Source organism: Dioscorea cayenensis, chromosome 19, assembly GCF_009730915.1.
Source record: "Dioscorea cayenensis subsp. rotundata cultivar TDr96_F1 chromosome 19, TDr96_F1_v2_PseudoChromosome.rev07_lg8_w22 25.fasta, whole genome shotgun sequence".
NCBI classification, from domain to species: Eukaryota; Viridiplantae; Streptophyta; class Magnoliopsida; order Dioscoreales; family Dioscoreaceae; genus Dioscorea; species Dioscorea cayenensis.
The window spans coordinates 31,304,875-31,331,089 of NC_052489.1; the positions used below are offsets into that span (position 1 = coordinate 31,304,875).

The 26,215-nt window shown below is 37.3% G+C and overlaps 4 protein-coding genes and 1 pseudogene across 4 annotated transcripts; all 5 read right to left on the reverse strand.

Annotated features, from left to right (window-relative positions):
• Positions 1-4,887: 4,887 nt before the first annotated feature.
• Positions 4,888-7,009, reverse strand: LOC120283463 (putative mannan endo-1,4-beta-mannosidase 9). Its single transcript, XM_039290160.1, has 4 exons — positions 6,683-7,009; positions 6,302-6,487; positions 5,742-6,082; positions 4,888-5,434 (listed from the first exon to the last, which is right to left on the reverse strand). Exons 1-4 carry the CDS (start codon positions 6,842-6,844, stop codon positions 5,041-5,043), a joined length of 1,083 nt encoding a protein of 360 aa, XP_039146094.1. The 5' UTR covers positions 6,845-7,009; the 3' UTR covers positions 4,888-5,040.
• A 3,943-nt stretch (positions 7,010-10,952) lies between these two features.
• On the reverse strand, positions 10,953-12,654 carry LOC120249391 (mannan endo-1,4-beta-mannosidase 1-like). Its single transcript, XM_039257883.1, has 5 exons — positions 12,466-12,654; positions 12,103-12,297; positions 11,747-11,869; positions 11,418-11,623; positions 10,953-11,316 (listed from the first exon to the last, which is right to left on the reverse strand). The coding sequence occupies exons 1-5, from the start codon at positions 12,637-12,639 to the stop codon at positions 10,953-10,955; spliced, it is 1,062 nt and encodes a 353-aa protein (XP_039113817.1). The 5' UTR covers positions 12,640-12,654.
• Positions 12,655-16,082: 3,428 nt separating this feature from the next.
• Positions 16,083-16,678, reverse strand: LOC120249508 (50S ribosomal protein L18, chloroplastic-like). Its single transcript, XM_039258038.1, has 2 exons — positions 16,379-16,678; positions 16,083-16,192 (listed from the first exon to the last, which is right to left on the reverse strand). Exons 1-2 carry the CDS (start codon positions 16,577-16,579, stop codon positions 16,118-16,120), a joined length of 276 nt encoding a protein of 91 aa, XP_039113972.1. The 5' UTR covers positions 16,580-16,678; the 3' UTR covers positions 16,083-16,117.
• A 422-nt stretch (positions 16,679-17,100) lies between these two features.
• LOC120249506 lies at positions 17,101-21,544 on the reverse strand (annotated as a pseudogene).
• Positions 21,545-21,886: 342 nt separating this feature from the next.
• LOC120249507 (ferredoxin C 2, chloroplastic-like) lies at positions 21,887-25,036 on the reverse strand. The gene is made up of 6 exons (XM_039258037.1): positions 24,550-25,036; positions 24,388-24,451; positions 23,775-23,863; positions 23,033-23,101; positions 22,783-22,827; positions 21,887-22,196 (listed from the first exon to the last, which is right to left on the reverse strand). Exons 1-6 carry the CDS (start codon positions 24,805-24,807, stop codon positions 22,152-22,154), a joined length of 570 nt encoding a protein of 189 aa, XP_039113971.1. The 5' UTR covers positions 24,808-25,036; the 3' UTR covers positions 21,887-22,151.
• Between the last annotated feature and the right edge of the window lie 1,179 nt (positions 25,037-26,215).

Consider the following 26,215-nt stretch of genomic DNA (forward strand, 5'->3'; position numbering starts at 1 on the left):
ACACCAGCACTCGTCAATCGAAGCTTCTTAGAAGGTTAATAATTCCTTGAATTTTATAAGCGCTAGCTAGAGTTTCATCCAATACTTACAATATGATTCACAAGACAAATAGGAAGTAGTTGACTACTTTAGATAGTTTGATCAGAGGCTTGAGACACCAGACGATGGACTTTGCCAGTCTAACTGTTTTTCTTTCCTTTACTTTGTATTTCCACTTATTTCTTCCTTTCCTTTAAGTGTGCTTCACATTTGGTGAGAGCCACTAGTTTTTGTAGTTTTTTTCTGGATTTTTGTTTGTTTGTTTATTTGCGTGTATTTGTTTTTTTTTTAATAAATTTGTAGTTTATTTATTTTTTCTAAAAAAATAAAATAATAAGGGAAAAATTCGCATATGATCTTGCACAATTTCATCAAGGTAGCTAATTAATTTATAAATAATTTTTTTTTTTAATAAATTATCTGATCTAAGGGCTTATTTCATGTTTCTTATGGTAATACATGGCTAGTCTTGCACCAAAATATTGAGCCAGGATTATTTACATACTCGCATAAAAAGAGCCGATGACTGATGAACTGGAGAGTGCACTGAGAACATATCGGTTAACCATTCTCTTAGAAGTGAAAAAAAAAGTCATCCGTTTCCACATTAGCAAGTGCTCTAATTAACATGTTGAGGATCACGACACCGGCGAGATCACTCCAATACCTGCAGCTACATGAGAGAATGAACAGGAACCAGAGAAGCAAAGAACAAAGAAGAAGTAACTAGACAAAGCTGAAGAAAAACCAAAAATGAGAAGAAAATCTTGACTAGCATAAAACAGCCAACCAGCACTCAGCCTTCTCCACTTACTTTATACTAGAAAAGTAAAACACAAAAAAGTTACTCACTTAACTTGTTTTTCATTGGCCAACATAATCCACTAACTTTCTCCTAATTGGCCCATAACCTTAAACATGATACTATAAAATATTACATAATCAAAACACTTTCTCTACTCCAGTCAAACACTTGAGCTTAAGTAAACGCTTCATTCTTCACCCCATACTGGGTATTCTTCATTAATGCTTCAGCAATGATGTTCACCATCCTTCTAGGACCGAGCATGTAGCTACTCAGCACCATGTTTCGATCACTTCTCCACTCAAAGACCAACACTCCCCTTGATTAAAAGCATCTTCACTCCTAATTCAGCTCTCATTCTCTGGTGCTTCTCAGTTGGCAGGGGTTTGGTGAACACATCAACTAATTGATCACCAGTGTTACAATGTTTTAGAATTATCGAACCATCAGTTACAAAACCCCGAATGAAATGAAACCTCACGTCTATGTGTTTGGTTCTCCCATGATAAGCCGGGTTCTTTGCAACAGCTATGGTCGACTGGTTATCACACCAAATCACAGCTGAACCTTCACTCTTTATTCCACACTCACTCAGAATCCTTCTCAGCCACACCAGTTGGCAAGTAGCCGAAGTTGCAGCTATATATTCGGCCTCAGTTGTTGATAGAGCCACCACTTCCTGCTTCTTCGAGGACCAACTAAGCGAACATCTTCCAATTCGACGAAACCATGCCTAAAGTGCTCTTTTACGTCACTCGCGATCCTCCCCAATCGAGTCTATGAACCGCTTCTAAGCGACTATCTCTACCACTAGGATAGAACAACCCAAAGCTTGCAGTCCCTGAGAGATACTTCACAACTCTTTTTGTTGCATTGAGGTGTTCAACCTTTGGTTTACTCATAAACCTTGAAAGAAAGTTTACAGCATAGCATATATCAGGTCTTGTATGCGCAATGTATAGCAACTTGCCAATGAGGCTCCTGTATAATGTAGCATCTGCTAATTCTTCATTGTCTTCAAGTGAAAATCTTTCATTAACTACCATTGGTGTCTCTACATGCCTACTATATTTCATGTTCATCAGTGGTACAAGATCTTCAATGTATCTCCTCTGTGAGATAGAGACACCCTCACTGATTTAATGTATTTCCAAACCAAGAAAGTATTTAATTTCACCCAGATCCGACATGTCAAAAGTTTCTGAAAGTCATGTGAAAAGATGATTATTGTTAGTGTTAATGTTAGTGTCACACTTTTAGGGTGCGTTTGATGCGTAACTAAGTACAACACAAGCAGTACAGAACAAAACAAGTAGTTGTGTTACAACACAACTACTTGTGATGTACCTCGTTTGATAACTTATTGACAACACAAAAAATTTGTACTGTTCTTTGATTGATTTCTACAAAGACAAATTATTGTACAATTACTTCTGAAACTCTTTATATTGTCTTATATTTGATTTACAATAAACAATTTCACAAGTAAATTTCAAAGTTTTTCTCAATTTCAATATTAACCTAATTAAATTTTGTATAATTAATCATCTTATTAAATCATAATTATTTTTTTTTCTAATTTTTAAAATATAGCAAAGAATATTTTATTGCTAAAAAAATACATGATAAATTCAGTTAATATGCCAATCCACTAAACAATAAAATTTGTTACTCTATAATCTTATTAAATATACTACAATCTATAATCTTATTAATACTATATGTACTAATTTGTAAAAATTTTCGAGTTGCCAATCAATAGACTTTAAATATAAAAAATTAATTTGTAAGATATAATGGAACCAAACAATAAATTTTCATAATTTTTTTTACTAAATATAATTGTTTTATATTATGTGCATCAACATGAAAAAATATATAAAACAATTTAAATTTTCAATTTTTAAATAAAAATATAAAAACAAATTATGTTAATTTTTATGATTTAAAATTTTAATTTTAAGATATCAATCAAATGATTCTCACTTTTATTTATATTGCATAGAAATCAAAATAATTCTCATTTCTGAATGCCTTCGGCAATAATATTTCTCTAGCTCATTTTAGAATGGAAGTATGTGGGCAAGATGTTGAAGCTGCCTCGAGGGCATGTACACTTCGTGCCTTGCTAGCATGACGAGGACCACAACTTCTTGGTTGTGTAGGGCAAGATGTGTCTCATCGACCTTCTCACAAGTGGTTCAATCTGAGCCTTCTTGGGCACGCGAAAAAAAAACCATGTCAACATTGGAAGAGGCATGGGCAAAAGAGTAACTTTATAGAAAGGGTTATTTTGGATCATCCCGGCCTCATTGGTGAAGGAGAAAGAGAATGGCATGAGAAAGAGTGAGAAAGAGAATGGCATGAGAAAGTACTCTGCTATACTGGAGCACGAATCGAGGAAGAGAAAAAGCTCAAGGAGAAGAAGAGATCCAAGAGGCTAGGGTTTGAGGATTTGCAAGAGAATCGAAGAGCATTTAGTGCCGGATTACATCTATACTTCGGGTAGTTCATCCTTGCAAGTAGATCTCCAAATCCACCGGTTTGATCTTTCTTTTATCTCTTCTTGAAGTCATAAATTTCATCTTCGTGAAGACGATGAATGTGTGCTTATTGTGAGTTTCTCCCATTGAATGTCAATGTCTTTATGCTTGTAAACCTCTAATTAGCTAGAGAGAAACCTATGTAACCCGGCCCATTGTTGACATAGTGGATGCATTTCAAGTTACTTTAAATAATCCCTTGGTTTTTTCTTCGATTTGAAGGGTTTGTATACTAAATTTGATGTCTTTGCATCATTGTTTGCATTTTTCGGCCTTTAGAGTTTATCATCTCATTCTAGAGCACAAGGAGAGGTTAGATTTGCACTTTCAAGGGTCGTATTCGACCTAAGGGAGTCATTCACCAGCATAGAGGCCACATAACATTGCAAGAAAACCTTGCGCGCGGGCACCTTGTGCCCTGCATTGATAAAAGTCCATATAGAATCGGTAGAAAGCCTTGTGGGCAACTTGCGCCCGCATATACGTGAACAGTTATAGTGGGCGGAACACCAACATGCATGATTCTTCTGCATTTCTCTGCCCACCTACTCTTGGACTCAAACAGATCATTATCAGCACTACATCACTAGGGGCGGGGCCAGAAATTTTTTCCAAATGGGCCAAATTTTTTTTTTAAAGAAAGCTAAAAATCTTTTTAGAGGACAAGCTGAATGAAGCAAATATTTCATTTTTATAAATATTTTCCTAAACCTTTTTTAAATAGCATATATATATACTATTCCTTAGAAAATCAAGTTGTCAAACAATAAATTTAAAAAAAAATATAACCACTTTATTAAATGTCAAAAGCTAAACAATAAAATTTTATAAATATATTGTTTAAAACTATAATATTTTAGACTATATATGCTAATTTATATATATAAAAACAACTCATTGAACAATAAAATATGAAAGAGCTAAACAATAAAATTTTACAAATTTTTTTTCTAAAAATAATGGTTTTTATATTATATACATTAATTTGATACTTTATAAATATATATGTTATACATATATATATGCATTAATAATAATATATATGTATATATATATTATTTAAAAAAACAAAACCTACGGGGGCATGTCCCCCTTCGCCCACCCCTAGCGCCGCTCTGGACAGCACATACAATTTTTAACAATAAATCTATGATACATTGCCAAGAATCCTGTGGTCTACAAAAAGATCATACACTCTCTCTTGAGCACATCTCATCTTTATTCATTTATTTATTTATTTTCATAAACCATAAGTGCAAGGGCAAATTAAGAAATGGTTCCCACCGTTGAAAACTTGAAAGAACGAACTCTGTCATATCTATCTATATATATACACACACGTACGCGCACACACGCTTGCGTGCATATGGTTGAGAACTTGAACAACTAATAAATCGGTATTCGCGGATCATTTTGACTTTTCATATGTGTTTCAATGTATGGGGCTGAGTACAATTAAAGACAATCCAATCAAGAAATACTTTTACATGAGTCGTTTTGACTTTTCATTAGTATATTGGGCCGAGTACATGAACAGAAAACAAACTGATATATGGATTCCTGAACAGAAAAAAAAACTGATGGATTCCTTTCTTTTTTTATCAGCTCGCTACCCCTCAACAATGCCTTCTTTTTAATTATATGTGTCTAAGTCTACCGGTAGGTCGAAGTCAACCCCCACAAACTATGACGACTATGAAGGTTGGAGATCAAGCGAGAGTGTCGGGATATTATGTTTGCTATAGATGGACAGTCAGAGAGAATGATCTCGTAGCCATCACTCAAATTTTCCATCCCCGGCAGAAGCAGCTGCCAAAACAAACCACCTGCGCAGGCGCTCCTGGCCCGGATCAACTTGTAGATCACAGCGTAAGCTGTGCGGTAAAATGCTACTTTATCAACTCCATTGCACCCCGCAAACCGGCTGGTTTTTCCGAATTCTGTAACCAGGAGTGGCTTCCTTAGAATCTCATCTGCAGCTTTTGAGTGAGAGTGTATCCAGTCCCTCAAAAAGCTAAGTTGGGTCGCATCATCTGCGTGAGGGATCCTGCTAGTCAAACCAAATTAATAAAAAATATCCGTATTTAATTTTTTTTTAAAATTAAATAACCAACTTGAATGCATTTCGTGATGTAATATATCTTTCCTGAAAACGACCACGGGAGTGTTGTGTAATTTATTACTACATATATATATATATAGGTCTTAATTGGCCTGCTGTTAATTACGGACAAACGTGGGGTTGGGTAGGGATGCATTTGTTTTATTTTGGCACTGCATGGCTTCTAAGGTTTTTTTTTTAGATGAACAATCACTGATTAGCAATGCACGAGAAAGAAGGTAATTAGGTGTACCATAGATTGGGATATAAGTGAATGGTGGCGAAGTCGATTCCATGGATCTGGTTGTTGGATATAAAATCACTGCCGACGTTACGAGAGGAGGCAAACGAGTCATATTGGATGGCCTCCTGGTCCTGATCTAGCCCACCAAAGAAGCCTTCCAAGCCAACTTCCAGCAAGTGCTCGCTGTCAATGGCTTTGACATACCCGGCCATCTCTTCAATCCATGCCTGCATGGTTCGCCCAGACAGGTCACTCTTGCACCGGCCCTCATTTATCAGCTCCCACGCCATGATGCTTGGATCATCTTTATACACCACCCCTGTCTTCGTGTTGTTTCTTAAGAGAATTGTCTGTGTTAAATCGAAACGAATTATACAATTAATATAAGCTAGATGGAATTTCATTTTCAAGGTCATGATTAATTAAATATGTATGTATAAGTGAGCAGATTTAACTAGCATGTAATTAAACAGTACATGCACACACTGTATGCCATATTTGCCATGTGCATACCGTATAGTATGTACATCATCAATCTCTATTATTATTATTATTATTATTATTATTACCTTGACATGATTTTTATAAAATGTTTTGACGAGATAATTTGTGTAAAAGTCATCTTCAGAGGTCAAGTTCTCCCCTCGCTGCATTGCCCATTCAACGTACTGTCTCTTTCCATAAAAATTATTAACCAGACTCAATATCAAAGAAAGTCCATATTTCTTAGCTTCGGAAATCACAAAATCAAGGCCCTGCATGCACAGATCACATATATATACAAACATACACATCATCAGAGAACTAATTAATATATATATATATATATATGAATAAATAAATAATTTCATTCACATCTGAAAGCTAGCTAGCTAGCTATATGTGTGCTATATATATATATATATATGATTGTAATGTAATGTGTGCATTAATTAATAATTTATACGTACCTTGAACATGTCCTCATTGTAGACGCCGGGAGAGGACTGCAAGGGTCGGTATCCGCCATCCTTGAAGGCCCAAGTCCTGATGACAGTCATTCCGTAGGAGGAAGCCTGGCGGAGAGCACGCGATACTTTGTCCATCTCTGAAGGCTTCGACGCTTTTGACATAAGCCAGTAAGCATTGAATCCATTCGGATAGAATAGCTGTCCATTCACCGTGAAACTAGTGCCATCGGCTTTCACAAAATCAGATGCCGCTGCTTCGCCGCCATATCCATATGCATGCTCTATTATTGGCTGAGGCCCAACCAAAGCTGAAACCCACAACAGCGCACACACAATTTGTTTCTTTGCCATATATATATATATATATATATATATATATATGGATCCAAACAGAAATCAAATAATCACGAATAGAAAATTAAAAATAAAGAAATACACATAAATTAAGAGATTGCTTAGCTTGCCTAGATGCTTCTTCGTTATCTATATATATATATATATATAGACGTGTGAACGTGATCCTTCCGGTTTTTTGTTATTCCATGGGCTTCTAATTCCATTTTGTCGGTCTAACGATGAATTCGATAATCACGCGCGCGGGGTTGAAAGTAAAGTCATGAAATTAAGAAAAAGGTGTATTGTACGTAATAGGTCCCTTCAGTTCCCCTACTAATTTCTATGAAGAAGAAGTCAGTCAGATGTCCGATTCCATCAATCACGCGCGGTTGATTAATGAATCTCTAGCTAGCCTAAAGGATTTTAGTAATTAATAAAACCGATTGAAGAGGGAGGAGCGGGGAGATAGCTAGGAATCTCTACTCTCTAGCCAGTGGACTTTGGCTCCTCCGGCATGCAGTGTAACTCCTGCAGCAACTTTGGCGCGCATCAAGCATGACAAGTACGTAGTCCACCTTTTAATCATGCTGCCTGCATTGCATCGTCAATTAGATATATATATTGGGACACGCAAGCAAATTAACGCGCGCTTTCTCTGTCGTTCCCATCATCAACTAGAACAAAAATTAAGGAACACGACACGAGGAATTAATTCCCCCACTGCAAAGCGCGCCTTCTTCCTTCAAACTTGTACTCCAAAAAAACTTTTTCTTCAATTTTTTTCTCGTGGTCTGACAGTTTTACAAGCAAATCAAACTTTTTAATTTGTTTCGTTGAAATTGCTGACACCATATCATCACTAGGACAATAATTCTGGTTTATTATAATACAACCTTTTCTAGCTTTTAGTGCACCGATTTAAGTATGCATTAAAAAAAAATTAATAAATCATAATTTATTAAAAAAAAAAAAGCAGCACAGCAGCAAGCATGCATTAATTTAATACTTTCTTACTTTTTTTAAAAATTCAATTTTTAGAATGCTCAATTACATTGGGTTATATGGATTAGTAGGTCTAATAGCTAGACTGATTCAAACATCTTTAATTGGAACAATCTTTGCTTGTGCATGTATGAAAACAAATTTAATTTGTTTTCTCCAAAACTCCACCGACACCTGTGTCCTTTGCCACAATGCATCTGAAAATCTTGACACCTCTTCATCGATTTGTGAATTTTTCACAAGCGTCGGGCACTCTTTTTCACTAAAATTCTAGAAGCAAACTCTCTTGCCCGAGACAATCCACTCTCTGTGGACCATTTGGATATCCGATCCTTAGCCCCCTCGACACGAATCCTCTGGGACCTCCCGTCCGTGCAATCACTATGGAATATACAGCTGAAAGAAATATTCGCGTCTTTCGATTGATTGCATCTTAGCATCTCGATATTATTTATAAAAGCTGCTAACATGCTTGCTTTCACGGTTCCGACAATGACCGTGAGCGTCGACAAAAGCACTCAAAAGTCACGATCAATCAGTTCGCTCAACTTTTTACAGCTAGGGCCGCCGATCCTCGAGCGATCTCGACCAAGACTCGCTCCGCATAGTTACTTCTACTACTTCTTTAATTAGGCTGAGATCTCGGGATGGTGTCTTCACTTCGATTAACCCTCTACTTTCTCTTTGCTTTCTCCTCTTGTCTTTTTCCCTCACTTACGGTGAGGAGGATTTAGCGACTTTATATTGTTTCTCATTTTAATAAATCGGTGGTTTTATCCACTTTTTATTCAAAAACATGACACTCGAACCAAAGAAATGACACCCGAACCATAATTGAACTGAATAATATTCCAATTAAAGTTAATTCATCTATTGATCTATAATCAACTCGTTTATTTATTTATTATTTTTAAATTTCTATATTCTCATTAGCCACTTTAGTACGGGCATGCTACTATTTGAAAAATCAATATAGAATTGCCTACTCAATAATGCAGGCAAATTAACCATGGATAAAACCTCAAGACTTACAGTCCTTTTTATAGCGATGTTACCTTATAGAATTATACTTTTTATTAGTTGGTTCTCATATGATAATATAGAATTGCCTTGGAAACTGTACAACATCAGTAAAGAACTCCGATTTTTTTGCTTTTTAAATTGCAAAAAGCTACAGAGAAAAAAAACATGTACCTTATTTTCAAAAGAACTGATAAAAGAAATAGTGCCATAAAATTGAAAATACACTCACTTTACGTAAGCCAAATATGCTATGTGACAGTTCTACCTAAGAGATCGATCCCATGAGACTTCGCTTGGAAAATTAAGTCTTTGGAGCGAGTTACCCCAAAGATCCTCTAAGGACCGAGGCATTTGTAGTTGTCTAAAGGTCAAACAAAATGATTCCCAATGAACATTGTAAAAAAGACACTGAATGAACAAGCAGGTGGTTCGCTGTCGCAATGGCTATGTGGCAAAGAACACAGTGGCTGTGCGAAGCTTATTACATCTCTTAGAAAAGAGATTTTCTAGTATAAGAATCTTATTATCTCAAACAAGCCAATTAATGTACTAATCTTCCTGGGCATAAACTTCTAGTAGAGTGAGTGACACCGTGCATTGAAGTCCCCCATCAATGAGAAAATTGTAGGAGCACACATTAAATTTGACAGTGGAGGTTATCAATGTTCTGCCATCTTGCCTTTACAAATCAAGGAATATTACTTATCTGTAGGCTTCAATCAAGAAGGTGTTAGTCTTGTGTAGTTAGCTTCCAAGAATGGCACAAAAAGAAGCTTGTAGAGTTCGATGTTGGCTAAGTACGTGCAAAATTTCAGAATTTTTACATAAGTATCCTATAAATTATAAGTTTAGACACATGTGACGCGGACATGATTTCTGTGCAACCCTTGAACATTTTTTGATTAATTTCATGATTTTAAGTTCTGATTTATATTTAGATTTATATAAGAAAGTTGTAGAAGATGATTTTATATTTGACTCTGTCAAATTTTAGAATTTTTAGCCCTGTAATTTATGAGATATGATCAGATTTCTATAGTGATGCTCAATGACATTTTTGCAGGAAGCATGAATCTTGATCAAAGAATTTGAGGATCTTAGATGTTGAATCACGACTAATGTTTAATAAGAATAACGGCTTCTGATAATTCTGGCTCGGGTCACCGAGGGTAAACTTATGACCTCTGATATTCTGGCTCGGGTCACCGAAGGTAAACATATGACCTCTGACATTTTATTTTTTCAATATTTATTTGTGAGACATATATGCTTGACTTTTTGATCAGTTATGTTTTATTAAAAAACTTAACTTCTGAATTTTATTCTGATAAACTTGTATTTTATTATACCTATTTAAGTTTTGAAATTTTGAAACGTTTATAATCCCGATAATTTTAGTGGATACTTACTGGGCTGTCAAGCTCATAAATAGTTGTTTTCTCTTTTTCATATCAAGAGCAAGATCCGGGTTGTAAATTAGCGGGCGGTCAAGTATCTTTTCTCAGTGTAATTGAGTTGTAAATTCTCTTGTTGTAGTCCTTGAAGTTATAGTCGGAAGTTGTTGTGTTTTGTTACTTGTAATATGTGGCTTTGTTAGATCATTTTTTTTGCTCTGAGTCAGGTTTTAGGCCGTGGGTACCTGCGGAGCTTTTGTCCTGTGGGTGCGCGGCCATTTGTCCGCCGCCGGACTAGGTTCAGAGCATGACAGAAATGATGGTAGATGATCAAGGAGCTAGGACAAGAAAATTTAAACAGAGTATGTATACTTATAGCTAGGTGTATTCACACATGACTTGACATGAGATAATATTTAGATGAAATTTATAATATATAGCATCAAATCGCGATCATGTTGATCATATCATTCAAAGCAATATATATATATATATATGCATGGAATGAAAACTAACTAAAGATGGTGATTGAGGTTAGATAAGGTGCGAGAGTGACTGGCAATGAGAGCCGCGGTGGAAGGGAATTCAGGCAAGACGATGCCGTAGCCATCTTGGAACTGGCCCAAGGCTTGGTCCAGAAGTTGCCAAAAAAGGCCTCCAGCGAATGGGCCATTATTGCGAGCACTGTGGAGGATCATTGTGTAGGTGATAACCATTAAAGCATCCCTTGACTTGATTGAGCCTCCTTTTGGCTTCAAAGATTTCCCAAACTCACCCATCAAGATTGGCTTTTTCAATATTCTGCCTGCATCCTGCACATGTGACTCTGTCCAATTCTTCATGTATTCTAATTGGACTTTATCAACTGAGCCTGATAACCTTCAAGTGCATGTAAAAAGGCATCATCATCATTGACATGAAAAATTTAATAAAGAAACATGCACATTGATGCATATATATGGAGATTAATTAATTAATACCATATATCTGGGTAGGCATGAAATGTAGCGAAGTCGATCCCCTTAATCTGATTGTGAATCAAGAAATCAGTACCAAACACAATACCTCCAGGATTTAAATACTTTTTTTCAGGTGTGCTATTTCCATAAAATCCTTCCATTCCCACATCAAGCAGATGCTTCTTGTCTATGGATTTCACATAAGTTGCCATCTCTGTGATCCAGTTCTATACAAATAAAATATATAAATACGATGCAAAAGATTTAAAAAAAAAAAAAACAATTTGAGTAAACTAAAATGTGTGATATATATATCATTCAAGAGAATATATATATATATATATATATACCTGTAATATCTTGCCTGAGAGATCACTTTCACAACGGGGCTCATTAATCAATTCCCATGCCAAGATGGTGGGATCATCCTTGTATATCATCCCGTTAATAGTGTTCCTCCGGGTCAGTATTGTCTGAATCCCCAATCAAATAAATTCAATATATAATTATCCTCAATATATTATATATATGATGAAACCACAGAAATAAAAAAATAATAAAAAAACAAAAAAACAAAAACAGAGATATAAGAGATATAAGGAATGTCGCTGCCCCAACCGTGCTGGGCCAATATATACAACCTTTTTTTATTTTTATGTATGCCGTGACGCATATATATATATATATATAATGCTACTTACACTACCTTAACATGGTTCTTGTAAAAGCCCTTGATCATGATGTTAGTGTAAAAGTCATCCGTGGAGGTCACGTTCTGGCCCTTCTCTCTTGCCCATTGGACATACTGTTTTCTCCCTCCAAAATCCGAATAGTAATTCACCAGACTCATTATCAGATAAATCCCATTTTTATGAGCTTCTGAAACCACGAAATCTAATCCCTGTAATTAAATCAAAATAGTGAATGAGATAATGTATACAAATAAATATATATATTCTGCTGAATTAAAACCTCGAATTATATATATTCAAATTAAAGAAAACTTAAAATGTTAAAATAAATCATTAATCTAATTAATAAATTAGTTAAAAAAAAACTTTATGTGTACTTGGAACATAGCCTCGTTGTAAGAACCAGGAGCTGATTGCAAGGGCTTATTAGAAGCGGCAGTACCATCGCTAAAAGCCCAAGTTCTAGCAAGAGTTAATCCATATACTGAGGCTTGTCTCAGGGCAGAGGCCACCTTGAGCCTCTGTGTTGGGTCAGATGCCACCAGCATCATCCAGTAAGCATTGAAACCGTTCAAGTAGAAGGTACTCCCATTCCTAGTAAATTGCAAGCCACTCACCTTCACAAAATCCTCACCACCTCCACCTCTATTACTTCTTGATGAGATTGAGATGCCTTTTTCTTCTTCTTCTACAAATTCTTCTTGTCCATACACCTGCAGCACCCTTGTTTTGCCATGACGCTCAAATGTAAAGGCCACTACCAACAGCGTAATGCACAAAATCCTCCTCTTCTCAATATTCATCATCATTAACATCTTAATCTGCTGCTGCTGCTGCTGCTGCTGCTGCTGCTGCTGCTGCTGCTGCTATTAAGATTGATGTGAGATGATGTATAACTGAAGAGAATGTTTGTGTGCATATATCCGTTATATTTACACATGATATATATGCTTTGGAAAGAAGTCAATGGCATTAATTATGATTTTCAATGGACGACCTCACAATTAAAGTACTCATTCAAAATGAGTAATTAAGTCAAGTAACAAACACGGTATCCACTGACTAAATTTGGAATTTGCACATATTATAGGAACAATGAATGAATTTATACCTTACCATAGCTATATATATATATATATATATTTCTGTGAAGAATCTCATAGCAAACCATGCAAAATTATAGCTATGGTATAAATTTATACCATACCAATACCATAGCTATAAGCTTACTAATTTTGCCAAAATTTACATGCCTGTTTAATTTGGGCTTCAACAATAAATAATGTTAGTACTAGTGTATGGGAGGAGTGGAGTCGCATGCAATAAGCCAAGATGGGAAAAAGAGGTTCATGAAAGTAGATTCAAGTTGCAACAAGGAAGCCAGGAGCATCACGTGGTTGCGTGGGTCTTTCTTTTAGGGTTACGTATGTATATATATATATATATATATATACCCTACCCTTAGGTTGCTAAAGATGTCCTCCATGACTCCATCACATTCTCCATCCCATTTGATACATAACATCCTTAATTCCTTATGTTAATTGGTGAATGCAGATTCAAGTTGCAACAAGGGGAGGAGGGAGTCAGCATCACGTGGTTTGTTGCCTGGGGCTTACATACCCATAGGTTGCTATTTGCTAAAGCCTAAAGATATCCATCACATTCTCCATGCTCATTTCATACATAACATCCTTATGTTAATTGATATATATATATATATATATAATTCTCTTTTGCTGTATTCAGATGCCATGCACTGATCAGAACCCCTAGAAAATAAATAAATAAAGTAACATGCAAGAAACATTAGCAAACATTAGAAACCTGATAACCAAAACCAAACCTCCAAGAACCAAATAAGTCAATGACAATTAGTCAATAACATGCCACCAATCCACATAGTTTCTCTTGAGAACCTCCTTGCACATTTCTGGCAATCAAAACAAACAAAAAGCGCAAAGAAAAGCAAGAAAGGATTAGGTCCCTTCAACACTAGGATTATTCATCTGATATAATACCTGCAAAATCTTCTTGACATTGAGAAAACAAAAATAAAAGTTCAGATCCAAAGGCGCAAGCCAGAGGGCTTCGTCATGGGATAAAAATATACATATCCAGTCTATGGAAGGAAACCTGAGCAAGAATCATTACTGATCTCTACGATCAAACATGAGCTACAAAGAGGATTGATTTCATACACATCTCAACTTCTCCCCGGGTTCAGAACTGAAGACCATTCTCTCGTGCAGAGTTAGCCAAGGCTTCTATACGGCCATGATAAAGGGTAACCACCTCTGTCAAAGGCAACCTTTGAGATTCCTTTCTCCAAGCAAGACTTTGCAATGGCTTCACCCACCTTCTTTGCCACTTCCCTAGTAACTAAAAATTGTTAAATTGACAGCATGTCAAAAACTGGATTGCAGAATATAACTCAAAGTTGTGGTTTATCCACTTTATCAAATATAACTCAAAGGATCAAGATACACTTTCCGTAGAAACATCTAACTCAAAAGATCAAGCTACACTTTCGCCGAGCAAAATATTAATTTATGCATAAAAAACAAAGACAAACTTACACAAAAGTTTGCAAATAATATTATGATAGAGGTTAATATAATCCAAAAATTCTCCCATTTGAACAAAGGGGATTTTCTTATTTTATTTGAGCTAAAGAAAAGTTGATCAACCAAATGATGATTTTGGAAGATATAGAAGTTTTCAAGGTAGAGATGTTTCAAATCCCAAAGCACTCCAGTTATTGCAAGGGAAGGTGCTTGTAATTTATGAACAAGGAGCAAATGGAAAGCAACAATTACTTGAGCCTTGCCAATCCATGATGATTTAACTCACAACCTACACATATGACAAAAATCTATATCCTTGAACTTGTGAATTCCTAGTATTTTGTCATAAAGGAACAAAATTGCCAAATGGCATAACTTTCTATCTTTATGTAATTGCTCTTTCATTTTTCTCTTTCATTATTGTGATTTCATAGATGCCGATCAACAATGTGAACAAATTAACCATTTAGCTTATTTACCAACAAAATCAAAATATTATATTTCACACAAGTTATGTCAAAAGGATTATGCATCATAGGCGAAAATTCAGTCAAAGTGAATTTGAGAGATAGGGGAAGGATAAATGGAAGATTATTTGGATTGTTTTGTTACTGTTTGGTGAAATATCGAAACAACTTTTTGTCAGTCTTTGGTCAAAGATGAGGATAGCTTCATTTGATCCCATAACTTGTTACATGATGACCTAGAAAATGAACATCAGAATAGATTATTATGCACTTGGAGCCTGAAGGGTAGCTATCAGAATTTGTGAAAGATATTGTTCCCTAAGGGTAAGGGGCTCAGTGTACAGTTTAATAGATTAAGTCATAAAGCAACCTCTACTGGTAGGGAACAAACTTTTGAAAAAGTGGATAAACCACAATGCATTAAAAAATGATAGAACAGAGTACAACTACCACTAGCTGTGGTACTGAACAAACAGCAGATAGGGAAACAACAAACTTTTGCTTGACATTTGGAATTTGAAAATTTAATAAACCTGCGAGAGTAACAGAGCAGCTGAAGGGAAGAACACAAAATATGCCATGTAGTCCGCATGTGGTCAGCAAGGGGAGATGGGTTAGCTAAAGAAATATGCAAATGTCTATCATAATCAGTGTGATGCTGTAAGAGGAATTTCCTATGCTCGTCTAAGGAATGTCAACCTTCTAGTATGATTTGAACTAATAAATTAACCTTCTTTACTAGAAAAGCAAATTCTTGTTAGGTGGTAAGTCTTTTAACATTTAAAAAAAAAAAAAAAAAAGTTGCAATTTGTTATGGCAAGAGTAGCTAAGAATGCAAAAGAAACAGCAGATAGGGAAGAACAGAATGTGTGAATACAACACAATAACATTAAAATGGAAATACTTACAATGGTGGGGGCAGAAGAGTAATCAAATTCTTGAGAGATAGGCTTCGCATCGTTGAAGCAGAAGCAAGAGTGTGCATCTTGGTGTCATCAATGACTTGGACATATAGGTGTTTGTTGGAACGGAAAAACGGATAGCCTTGGCCTCTCCGGTGTACCCTCTACCTGAACAGATAGCAACCAATTGATTGGATGTGGTGTTACTACTGGAAAAGTGGAAACATAACAATAGCACAGGTAACAACCAATGACCGACAGTGGGGTAGAAGCAAGATGACAAACAATCAACTTCAAACAAAATCGCAGATTGGTAAGAAATTATTAAGATTAGGAGGAAGGAGAAGGACTGACCTTCTTCCGCACGCGCTGATGGCGAGCATCGCGGTTCTTCTTGCGGGTGACGGTCTTGGCAACGATGCAGGGAAAGGTTGCCGCCGACTGAAGAAGAGGGGTGACATTGGTAATGGGGATGAGACGGGTGCCTCTCAAAGAGACGGAGGAGGAGAAGGGTGCTGTTGATGACCAGAGACAAGCGGCAGCGGCAGGACACATTCTCTCTCTCTCTCTCGTTTTTGTTTGGTTTTTTTTTCCACAGGTATTTCTCTCAGCACTCAGCAGAGCGGAAGAAAGCAAACCCAGTCGACCTCTCTTACCTTATCCAATCGTTTATGCAGTTACTATATATATTTATGTATTAATATTTAATTATTTTTACAATGTATTATAACAAGTTCTCCAATGCTAGCTAATTCATGCAGTATCTAGATACACACACACACACACACACACACACACACATGGCACACAAGGAGTGTTTACTATTTATTGGTTGTCCCTAGAAAAACATAATTTCAGTTAAATAAAAAAAAAACAGCATTTTTTTTTTATTTTAAAGCAGCGTCTGGTGAAAGACAAATCCAGAACCTGGGCTGAGCAGAATGATTCAAGTGAACTGCAGACATGGATGAGGAAATTAAGCATTTCAAGCCAAAAAGCAGCTCTATTTTTGTTTCCTCTCTATCCGCTTCAAGTCATCTAATTACAGTAGTAATTTTGCAACCAATTCAAAATTTACATAACAAACATAACAGGCCTGGCATACAGTGATACAGATACAGCAATCCTAAACTTTTCAGCTCAGCTCTCCAATTCATAAGCAGAAGGAACATCATGCAGGGGATGCCCTTTTCTGTTTCTTTCCATTATTCTCTTTGCAAGGGATACTTGCTTGCCTACCACGAACACAAAAAGCCTTTCCATTTCCCATAGCACCACGAGCCAGTCCTCCCAACACGACGGACATATTCACTAGGATCACGGGGAAAATCGAAAAAGCACCACATGATCAACATTTGTGAAGTCAATGCCTCGCGATGCCCTGTTGCATGCATGATTATGGAATTTATCAGCTTAACAATAACTAGATATAAACAACAAAAATTTAGCAACATAGATGGCAATTTAGCAACATAGATGGCTTTTGGGTCGGCTGGCTAGTGAATGTATACAAAAAGATGTGACAGACATGGGGTATAAAAACCAACCACACTCATAAAACATAACAGAATAATAGAGACATCAACAAAACACATTTACCTGTCAGTGCAAATCAAGAATAAATTGTCTGTTGACTTCAAGTTGAGAAACTCCTTCATGTTGAAGAGACGAGTTTCTTGATCTAAAGCAGCATGGAATGGCAAGACTTTAACATGGACTCCTTTCCGATCAAAGCGTTTCAATGCATTCTCCACCTTTCTGCAAGTTTCAATCTGCCCAAGTAACACAGGAAAAGACATGGGAACCAAACCATAAGTTATTTAAAGGGCTTCGTCATGGCATAATTCGTCCTATAACAAACTGACTTATCAGATGAGAAGAGGAACAGTCATGCTTGAAATTTAGAACAGTAAAAGTAACCATAAATCATCACAATACTAACCTTATTGCAGAAAACAATAGTTCTAGAAACTAGAGATTCTTGAACAAGCTGCAGTAAAGCAGATCTCTTGTTCGTGAAAGCTGTATCAGGACTTTTTTCCCCTTCAACATCGCCACTGCAGTCAACAAGAACCTACACATGAATTCACAATGTGAATCACACAAAAGTTCCGAGGCAAGTGAGTAATGCAAGCTTTTACTGCCCCTTGCAACAGATCTTGCATTGATGGTGATTGTTACATACAAAGCAAATATGTTAGCAAGCCCAATTCTTTTCAAAAGCTTAAGCTTATAGAATGCGAAACCCCGGACTTTACATTCAAGTTTATATTCATCAAATCAACTGATGTATGAATATTAGTTACTCTAATATGCCTCCCAGATATATGTATTAGTCTATTTTAACTATACACATTGCAAAACCAAACAAATCAAAACTTTGATTATATACAAAACCGAATATGTCATCCACCTCTGATTTAACACAAAAGCTTAAGCTCATAGGATGATAGACATAAGCTTCAATATTCAGCCCATATTTATCAAATTGCCTGGTATAGGACAATTAGTTATTCTTATACTGATAGCCTTTCTGAAATCAAAATCCATTACTCATGAGGATCGGTACAGCATTGATGAAGTTTGTCCTCAGCATTGCAACTTGGCATGGCTTATATGATACATCATTCAAAACATAGCATAAACATATGCAAGGATGGATATATGAGACTGAATGGATGTCATGTTTCATGTTAAAGTCTTCAAAGGAATAGTGAACTGCTTTCTCATAATTTTTTCACATGAAGAAGCCATTACAAGCCTCCTCTGCTCACACTTCATAGTGAAGAGAAAAAAATAAAAGGATATCTTCATCCCTTGCACCTTCTCAATAAAAAAACTATAGTATTTGCACTACATAAAAAAATTACCTTTCTGACATCAAAAATCATTTTTATATTTGAAAATGGCACTGCTTGTGTAAACATTCATTACATCCCTCCATAGGAAATTTTCTGATAAAGTAAATAAATATATGTCCAAAATTAACACACCAACCATTTGAAAGAAATTCAAAACAAAAACTATGCTTGCAAACTGCAATCAGGCTTTGCCAGGCCACAATAGATAACAGAGATAGCCTTAAGCAATATCTAAAATATCTACCTTTGCAAACATCTCCAGAAGAAAAATTCTTAAATTTGAATTGTACAGAAGAAAATGAGTCAATGCAAGGAGCAAAAGGGAAAAAACAAGCGGAGGAATTTACCTCTTCAAGCCTAGAGCTCATCCGGTGAAGGCCTGGTCCCATAATTACTTCACAATCAGGGAAGGTCTCAACCAATTTATTGTAAATATCAACAGGAAGAGTTGCAGTGACAAAAAGATACTGTGATGTCATGGGTGCAGAGCTAGATAAGGTTTGAAGAACTTGTTCGAAACCTTCATCGCCAAACAAGATGTCTACTTCATCTAAAATAACACTGGAAAACAAGGAAATATAAGCATCAAAGGAAAACTGAGAGGTTTCTGTCAGATTAATGCTTATATAATGATACTAATTGCTAAACGCAAATGAAACAGATAATAAATAGACAAAAAATTTATTGACATTAAAACTTGATAAATTTAACCTTTTTTTTTTTAAATTTTTTTACCATTGAAGAGATATCCCATTGTTCCAAAAAGAAAGATTAGGTAAAGAAAAGCGAATCAAATAATGTTGACTTGAGATTCCCATGGCATAGATGATTATATAAATAAAATTCCTTTTCTTTACAAACCTCATTCCCCTCTTGCATCTGGTGTTGATGGCTAAATAAATTATTCACATAACCATCTTTAATTTCTGAAGATGGAACGGATACACAATTTGAGCATGACTGATATCACACACAGACAAAGAACTCTCGGAAAATACCAAAATCTTCGGTTGGAACACCAGACAAACATTTGAAAAAGTTAAACAAGTCTTACCATCTAAGGTTAGTTAAGAGCAGAAAGCCTTCTTGAAGTAAGTAAATTAATCGACCAGGTGTAGCTATGAGCACATCCATTTCTTGTTGAAGATTGTCTAACTGAGTTTTCTGCCGAAATCCCCCTGTTGCAACCATAGACCTGAATGGGACACCACCTTTTGATATTGATCTGCAGTTATTAAGCACCTGCAGACCAGAAGAACATGAGATGGATTTATCCTGCAGAAACCACACAATTCCCTAATAATCCTAGTAATGAGGTCATTTAATCTTATTTGAATTTCCTCGATGATCTTGACAGACAATGCCGACCTGAGAGGCCAATTCAGCAGTGGGAGCCAATATTATGACACGCGGACTCCTTGCTGAGGATTTGTGAAGCCCGGCTAATTCTTCTTGCCTCAGACGTTGGATGGTAGGGGCAAGATAGGCCAATGTCTTACCGGATCCACTTTGATCAGCAATGATGCAGCTTTTACCTTCTAAAACTGGGCCATATGCCATTGCCTGGAAGTTGAGGGGGTTCACAAAATTGTGAGTTCAAGGCGCGCAGCTAAATACAGAGAAATAAGGCTCTCATAACTTCTGCAGACTAGCATTAGCATATTAATCCAAAAAAGAGGACCTGGATATGTGACGGGCGGATAAACTGCAAATCCTTCAGGGATTGTACCATGTCCGGAGAACAACCCAAGTTTTCAAAGGATTTGTTGCTAAAAAAGCCACCATTTGCCGACTTTCTACTTCGCTGCGGCAGCCGTGCAGCAGCCGTTGTATTGCTCTCGGAGGAAAAAGAGGAGCTGGCACTACCCCATCCCCGTCCTCTCAATGAAGAAGAAGCATTCCCTGGAGAAGTAGAAGACTCGCCCACGAAATCAGGCCTTACATTGGAAAAGCTTCCGTCTTTAATATCACCATCTCTTCCATTGTCGTGAAGCAGCCCGAATCCGGTTCTAGCTCTGACAAAGTCAGGTTCTTCTTGATAGGTGGCTGGAGCATTTTCTTTACAATCGAGAGTACGATTGGCAGAGGATCTCTTAATCATAAGTCCTCTAATCTTCGAGGCTTTCAGTTTGCTGAATCCGGTGCGAGACCTAGCAGCACGGTCATCATCAGCAAGTGCTGAAGCAACCAACAACAAAGACGAATGTAAGTAATGAGAAACTTTGAATCCTTTGGGCTCCCATTTGCTTGGGAGCAGCATCAGGCACTATGTATGATGACTCACAATCGCTTGACTTGACGGCTTCGGGTTTCCAGGAGAGGACTTGTTCGGAAGGGATGGAGTCATCTCCACCGTCGTCGGATCCACCCCAAACGATGAACTTCTCGCCAGTATGCTCGTCAATCAGTTGATAGGCGCCCGGGGTGTCCATGGGAATGCGCTTGTAAGCCACCCGACACACCGGCAAATTCCTTCCATTACGGCGGTAATTGAGAAGAAATGGAAATGGAAATGGAAATGGAAAGGTTTCCAGGTGAGAGGAGGAGCATAGAAAGAAAGGGGTGGCTCTGGCAAGCATTGGTGTCCTGGATTGGAATGGCCTCACAAAATCAACAGAAAGCAACGATGAAGAGGAGGGAACGAGGAGAAGGCACGCCTGCCCGGGATAAGATCTATTTAAGTTTGGGCCTCACCGATGCATTCCACTATAGCCCATGGAATTTCGAAATTGTTATTTTTATTTATTATTATTATTATTTTGCAGAAATTTTTATTTTATAAATATTTGAACTAATTCATTTGTGAAACTTTTTTTGTTTTAAATTATCATCATTTATGTATATGTGCGCGCGCGCCAAAGTATATGCCTGTGAATATAATTATTTTGTATTTTTAATATTACCATCATAACTCATCCAAAGGGACCAAAACCCAAGACACCAGCATTTTGGCCACAAACTATCTGCGTCCCTTCATATGCAATACAGGAATAGCAAAAGGTTCAGAGATCACCACAACATATTCCATTAACAAAGTGAAATATTTAGATTCTGTTGCCTCTCTCGGTGATTTACATGCAGCAGTAATACAGAATTCATCAACTACCGGCTAGCAAGGCATAATCATGTAACTCTAAATGTTCTGGGCAACAAGGAAACAAACAATTGCTGAAATCAAAGCCTGACAACACATACTTATAAGCTGAGATAAGAATTGGTCTCGAAAGGAATCAAGTATTTCAGCCGTCTACAGTTCTGAGCTTGCATCACTCATCAGCCAGGGCCAACTCCAGTGCATAGTCATCCCTTTCCTGAAGAACAAGAAGGAAATAATAATAATAAATTCAGAGACTAATGGCCAGCAGTCACAGGAGCAACTTAAAACTGGTACACAACTGGGAAGAAAAATGGTGATATGATCTATTTTAAAAATATTAGTAGACTATGAAACAAAATCACCCAGTCCAGATTGTTCAAGGGATCAGTTTTCAAATTTGAGCCGCTAGTTACTTTCAATAATTTTCAGAACATCTCAGACCAGCAAGGACACAAGAATTATTTTACCCGCCCTAGTCATTTGCAAGGCAACATGAAGTCTCAATGATGTTAATCTTTGCACCCTAAGAACAAAAATTCAACAGACCAAAACAGGCAACATCTGAAGCAACTATCATGATGGCTCGCAACATTGGACTCATTTAATTCCTGGTTATCATCTCCATTTTGACTGCACCACTTTCTAGCTAAAATAAATTAGAAAAGATGAAGCAATTGTAATGCAAGTACTATATAGGAACAGCTTTTGAACATGCACAAGTAAAAATTTGGAGCATGCATGCATGCCTTCTTTCAATGTAATAATTTTATGTCTCAAGCACATAGGTTCAACACACTCACAATAGGCCCTCGGGCAAAATATCTTCCAAATTGAAGCCAGTAGACCTGAAGACAGAAGACAGTCAGGGTTTCATGGATATGTATATATATATATATATGCATATATTTGCTTTATCAGAAGAATTTTAAGGACTTGCAAGGCAGAAATTAAGGGATGCATTATTTCAATGCAATGTCATTTACCCACTTTTCAAAGTAAAAATAAAAAATAAAACAAATTCATGGATGCATCTTCCATGTGTCATGGTACCTCATCCTCGTCTTGTGTTTCCACTTCTAGATCAGAAGATGGGAACCCTACACAGAGTAATGCATAGCCCTGAAAGTAATAAAAACAATAATTTCGCCTTTGATAAAGAATATTAATTCCACATCATGTTGAACCCATCAAACAAATATGAAGGAAAAAGGAGAGGTCAAAAAGTATATATAAAAAAATAAAATCAAGATTTAACAAAGGAAACAGAACCAAAAACAAAAACAGTAACAATAGTAATAGCAGTAACAATAACAACAACAGTAATAATAGAAACTGCCTGAAATAGGTCATTGTCATTTATCGCTGATCATTTTTAAGATAATGCTAACATGGAGGGATGAAAGTGATATGTAATTTGTTCTCTTACAATAAAGGTTTTGCATAGATCACAGAAAACTTTGCGTTCTAAGTGCTCCCACCACATAGCTAACAAGATACTTCATTAGTGGCTTCCCAAATTCGTCATTCTAGACTCACATGTAAAAGGGTCCAAACTTTGCAACTAAAAGTTTAAAACCTTAAATTATTATAATGCGTGATTTTAAAATGAATCATGAGTTCAACAACGTTTCATTTAAATAAGTAGGAATTTGATAAGCCTTGCATCATGAAGAATAACATGAAATTCAACCTGAAAGAAAAACATTTGAGATCACAAGGCAAAAGGTAGAGTGGAGCAAATTTTACAAGAAGAGCAAAACAAATGCCTTGTAAAGAAATGAATCAAATAAACCTTAGACTTCAGTTCAGCAGATATTCCGAGAGCCTCAGGTTGCCTTATTTGCCCGGATTTTACTCTAACAGCACAACTAGTACAACAACCTGTTACATAAAATATATACTCCTTACTTCAATGGGCCAAGATAAATGAGATACTAAAGAAGTGAGATAAAAATTATGAGAAGTATTAATATTCAGTCTTATGTGCATATGACAGTCTTATTTTTCCTAATATATTTTTGTGTGATTTATCGCCTTTTTCAAAAATATATATATATATATATATATATATTTATATTCATATTCAGAAACAAGGGGAAGGAAGATAAATTAATGATGATGATCTCAATATTACCGAGGCGAGTATAAACTTTTGGCATGATAGAAAAACTTCAACAGAAATACAAACTTGAACAAAGAAGGGTGACTTGATGGCTGATAATTATTGAAAGTGAACAAGAAAGCAATACATCCTTAAAAATTCTAGAACAAAAACCAATCGTATTCCCTCCATTAAATGCTATGAGAGAACATAATAATGTCTGGGATGTCAATTATAGAATGGAAACAGACTTGAGAAGTTATGAAAATTGGGAAAGGCATGGAGAGGCGGAGATAGGGATTACCGTGCCTGCAAGCGAAAGGCAATGAGATGTTCTGTGACTCGGCAGTGTGTAGTATGTACTGGTCCTGCAGCAGCGGCAACAAAAGCACATCACTACAGCCTCATATATCAACCAAGGTCCAAGACTGAAACATTATGAGAGTAGCCTCTGAGTTAGTGTTACCTCGGGCACGAGGAATTGGTGAACAACTCCGCGCCGACGATCGTGGACGGTGACCTGGTGGGTAGGGACCGGAGAAGTTCTAGGCTGCGGAACGGCGTCGGTTGTGATTGCGTTTGTGAAAATCATGTTTCTGTGAGGAGATGGCATCGTCCTGAGGCCGAGATTGGGGATGCGGAGATGACGATGAGAGTGAAAACGATACAAGGAATGAGAGAATGAGAGGGAGAGGGTGGAGTTGCAGAGGATTTGGAGATCCATTCGTAAAAGAGGGATGATGGTAGTGCAGCTATTGCTGGTGATATTGACTCTTGGGGGGCTCGGCAATGCTACATGGCCATGGCCCGTGATGTCGGTGGAAGGGAAGAAGAGCGCGCGCGCCAACAATTTTCCAGCAGGCAGGGCAGGGCAGGGCAGGGCAGGGCCGGGCCGCAAGGAGGGAGTCTAGTGGGTGGGAGATATAACAGAACAGAAACGCTATCTGAAATGATATCTCAATCCCATTGGGATATTATGTAGATTAGCCTTATTATATGTTTCTTTCTTCTGAACAGCACAACCCACTTGCCTCGTGATCAGCACTTTACAATCACAGATAAAAATTGATTTATAAAATGATTTTTATAAAGTTGACACATTTTCAACAAGCTTGTTTTGTTTTGTTGGCTGTGGTTGCCCAACTTAACTTTCATGGAAGATTGGAAGGGACCTTATCAGGGAGGACAAACCTCGGAAGTAGCAGGCGCAAAGCAAGATATTAATTTATAAGATGAATAAACTACTTGCATTAGAGCAAAACAAGAGACCTTAAAGAAAAAAAATAAGTTGAGGAATGGGCGACTCGCTCCCGACTGACGATCCGCTTCTGGCGGAGCTCGCGATGGAGGAAGGTATGGTAGGAATGGGGGAGGGAGAGGTGGATGGTCACGTAAAAGCCTTTCCCACAACCGTCAACAGGGTTCTAACCGAGCATCAGGAAGTGGCCATCCTCTCCTCGGCGACTTTTGTTAGAGAGGGCACCACCTTTGCAGCAGCGGTTAGTCCTTCCAGTGAGCGAGAGGCGATGTGGAACCTCAACAAACTTTGGCAAGTGCTATGGCGGAACCCCGTGAAGGTTGGGAAACCCGTCCGCCTCGTAAGTACAGACATAGCCCCTACCTCCGAGCGGACCGAAAAGTGCGTTTTTCTTCACCGAAAAGGTCGTCTCCCGATGGCGGGGACCAAGCGATCTCGTCTCACCGAGGCTGCAATCACCGCCTCAGTATACACACAATACATCAGAATGTCGCCACCGTCTCTCTTGTAAGCGATGTGGTGGAGCAGGTCACTTGGCTATGAATTGTAGGGTGGAGCTCCCCCCGTCTCCGCGTCATCGTCTGGCCTGGCCAAAGGCTAAAGCGAGCTCCTCTCAGGACAGTGCTAATCTTGATGGAAGTTCATCTGTTAATCCCGGTTGGCAACGCTCACATCTATCCATCTCTCTAAACCAGGAGACAGCTAAACTGCGAAAAGAGCTGACAAAAATCGTAGTCCTTGACGTTATCTCGGGGCAGACCAGTGAAGATATTCTACTGAAGTTTCTTCCCGAGCTTTGAACACACCCAGTCGAGCGATACTACGATTTCAAAGGGAATTCTTACTTGGCCACCCCTTAGCGAGTGAGAATGAA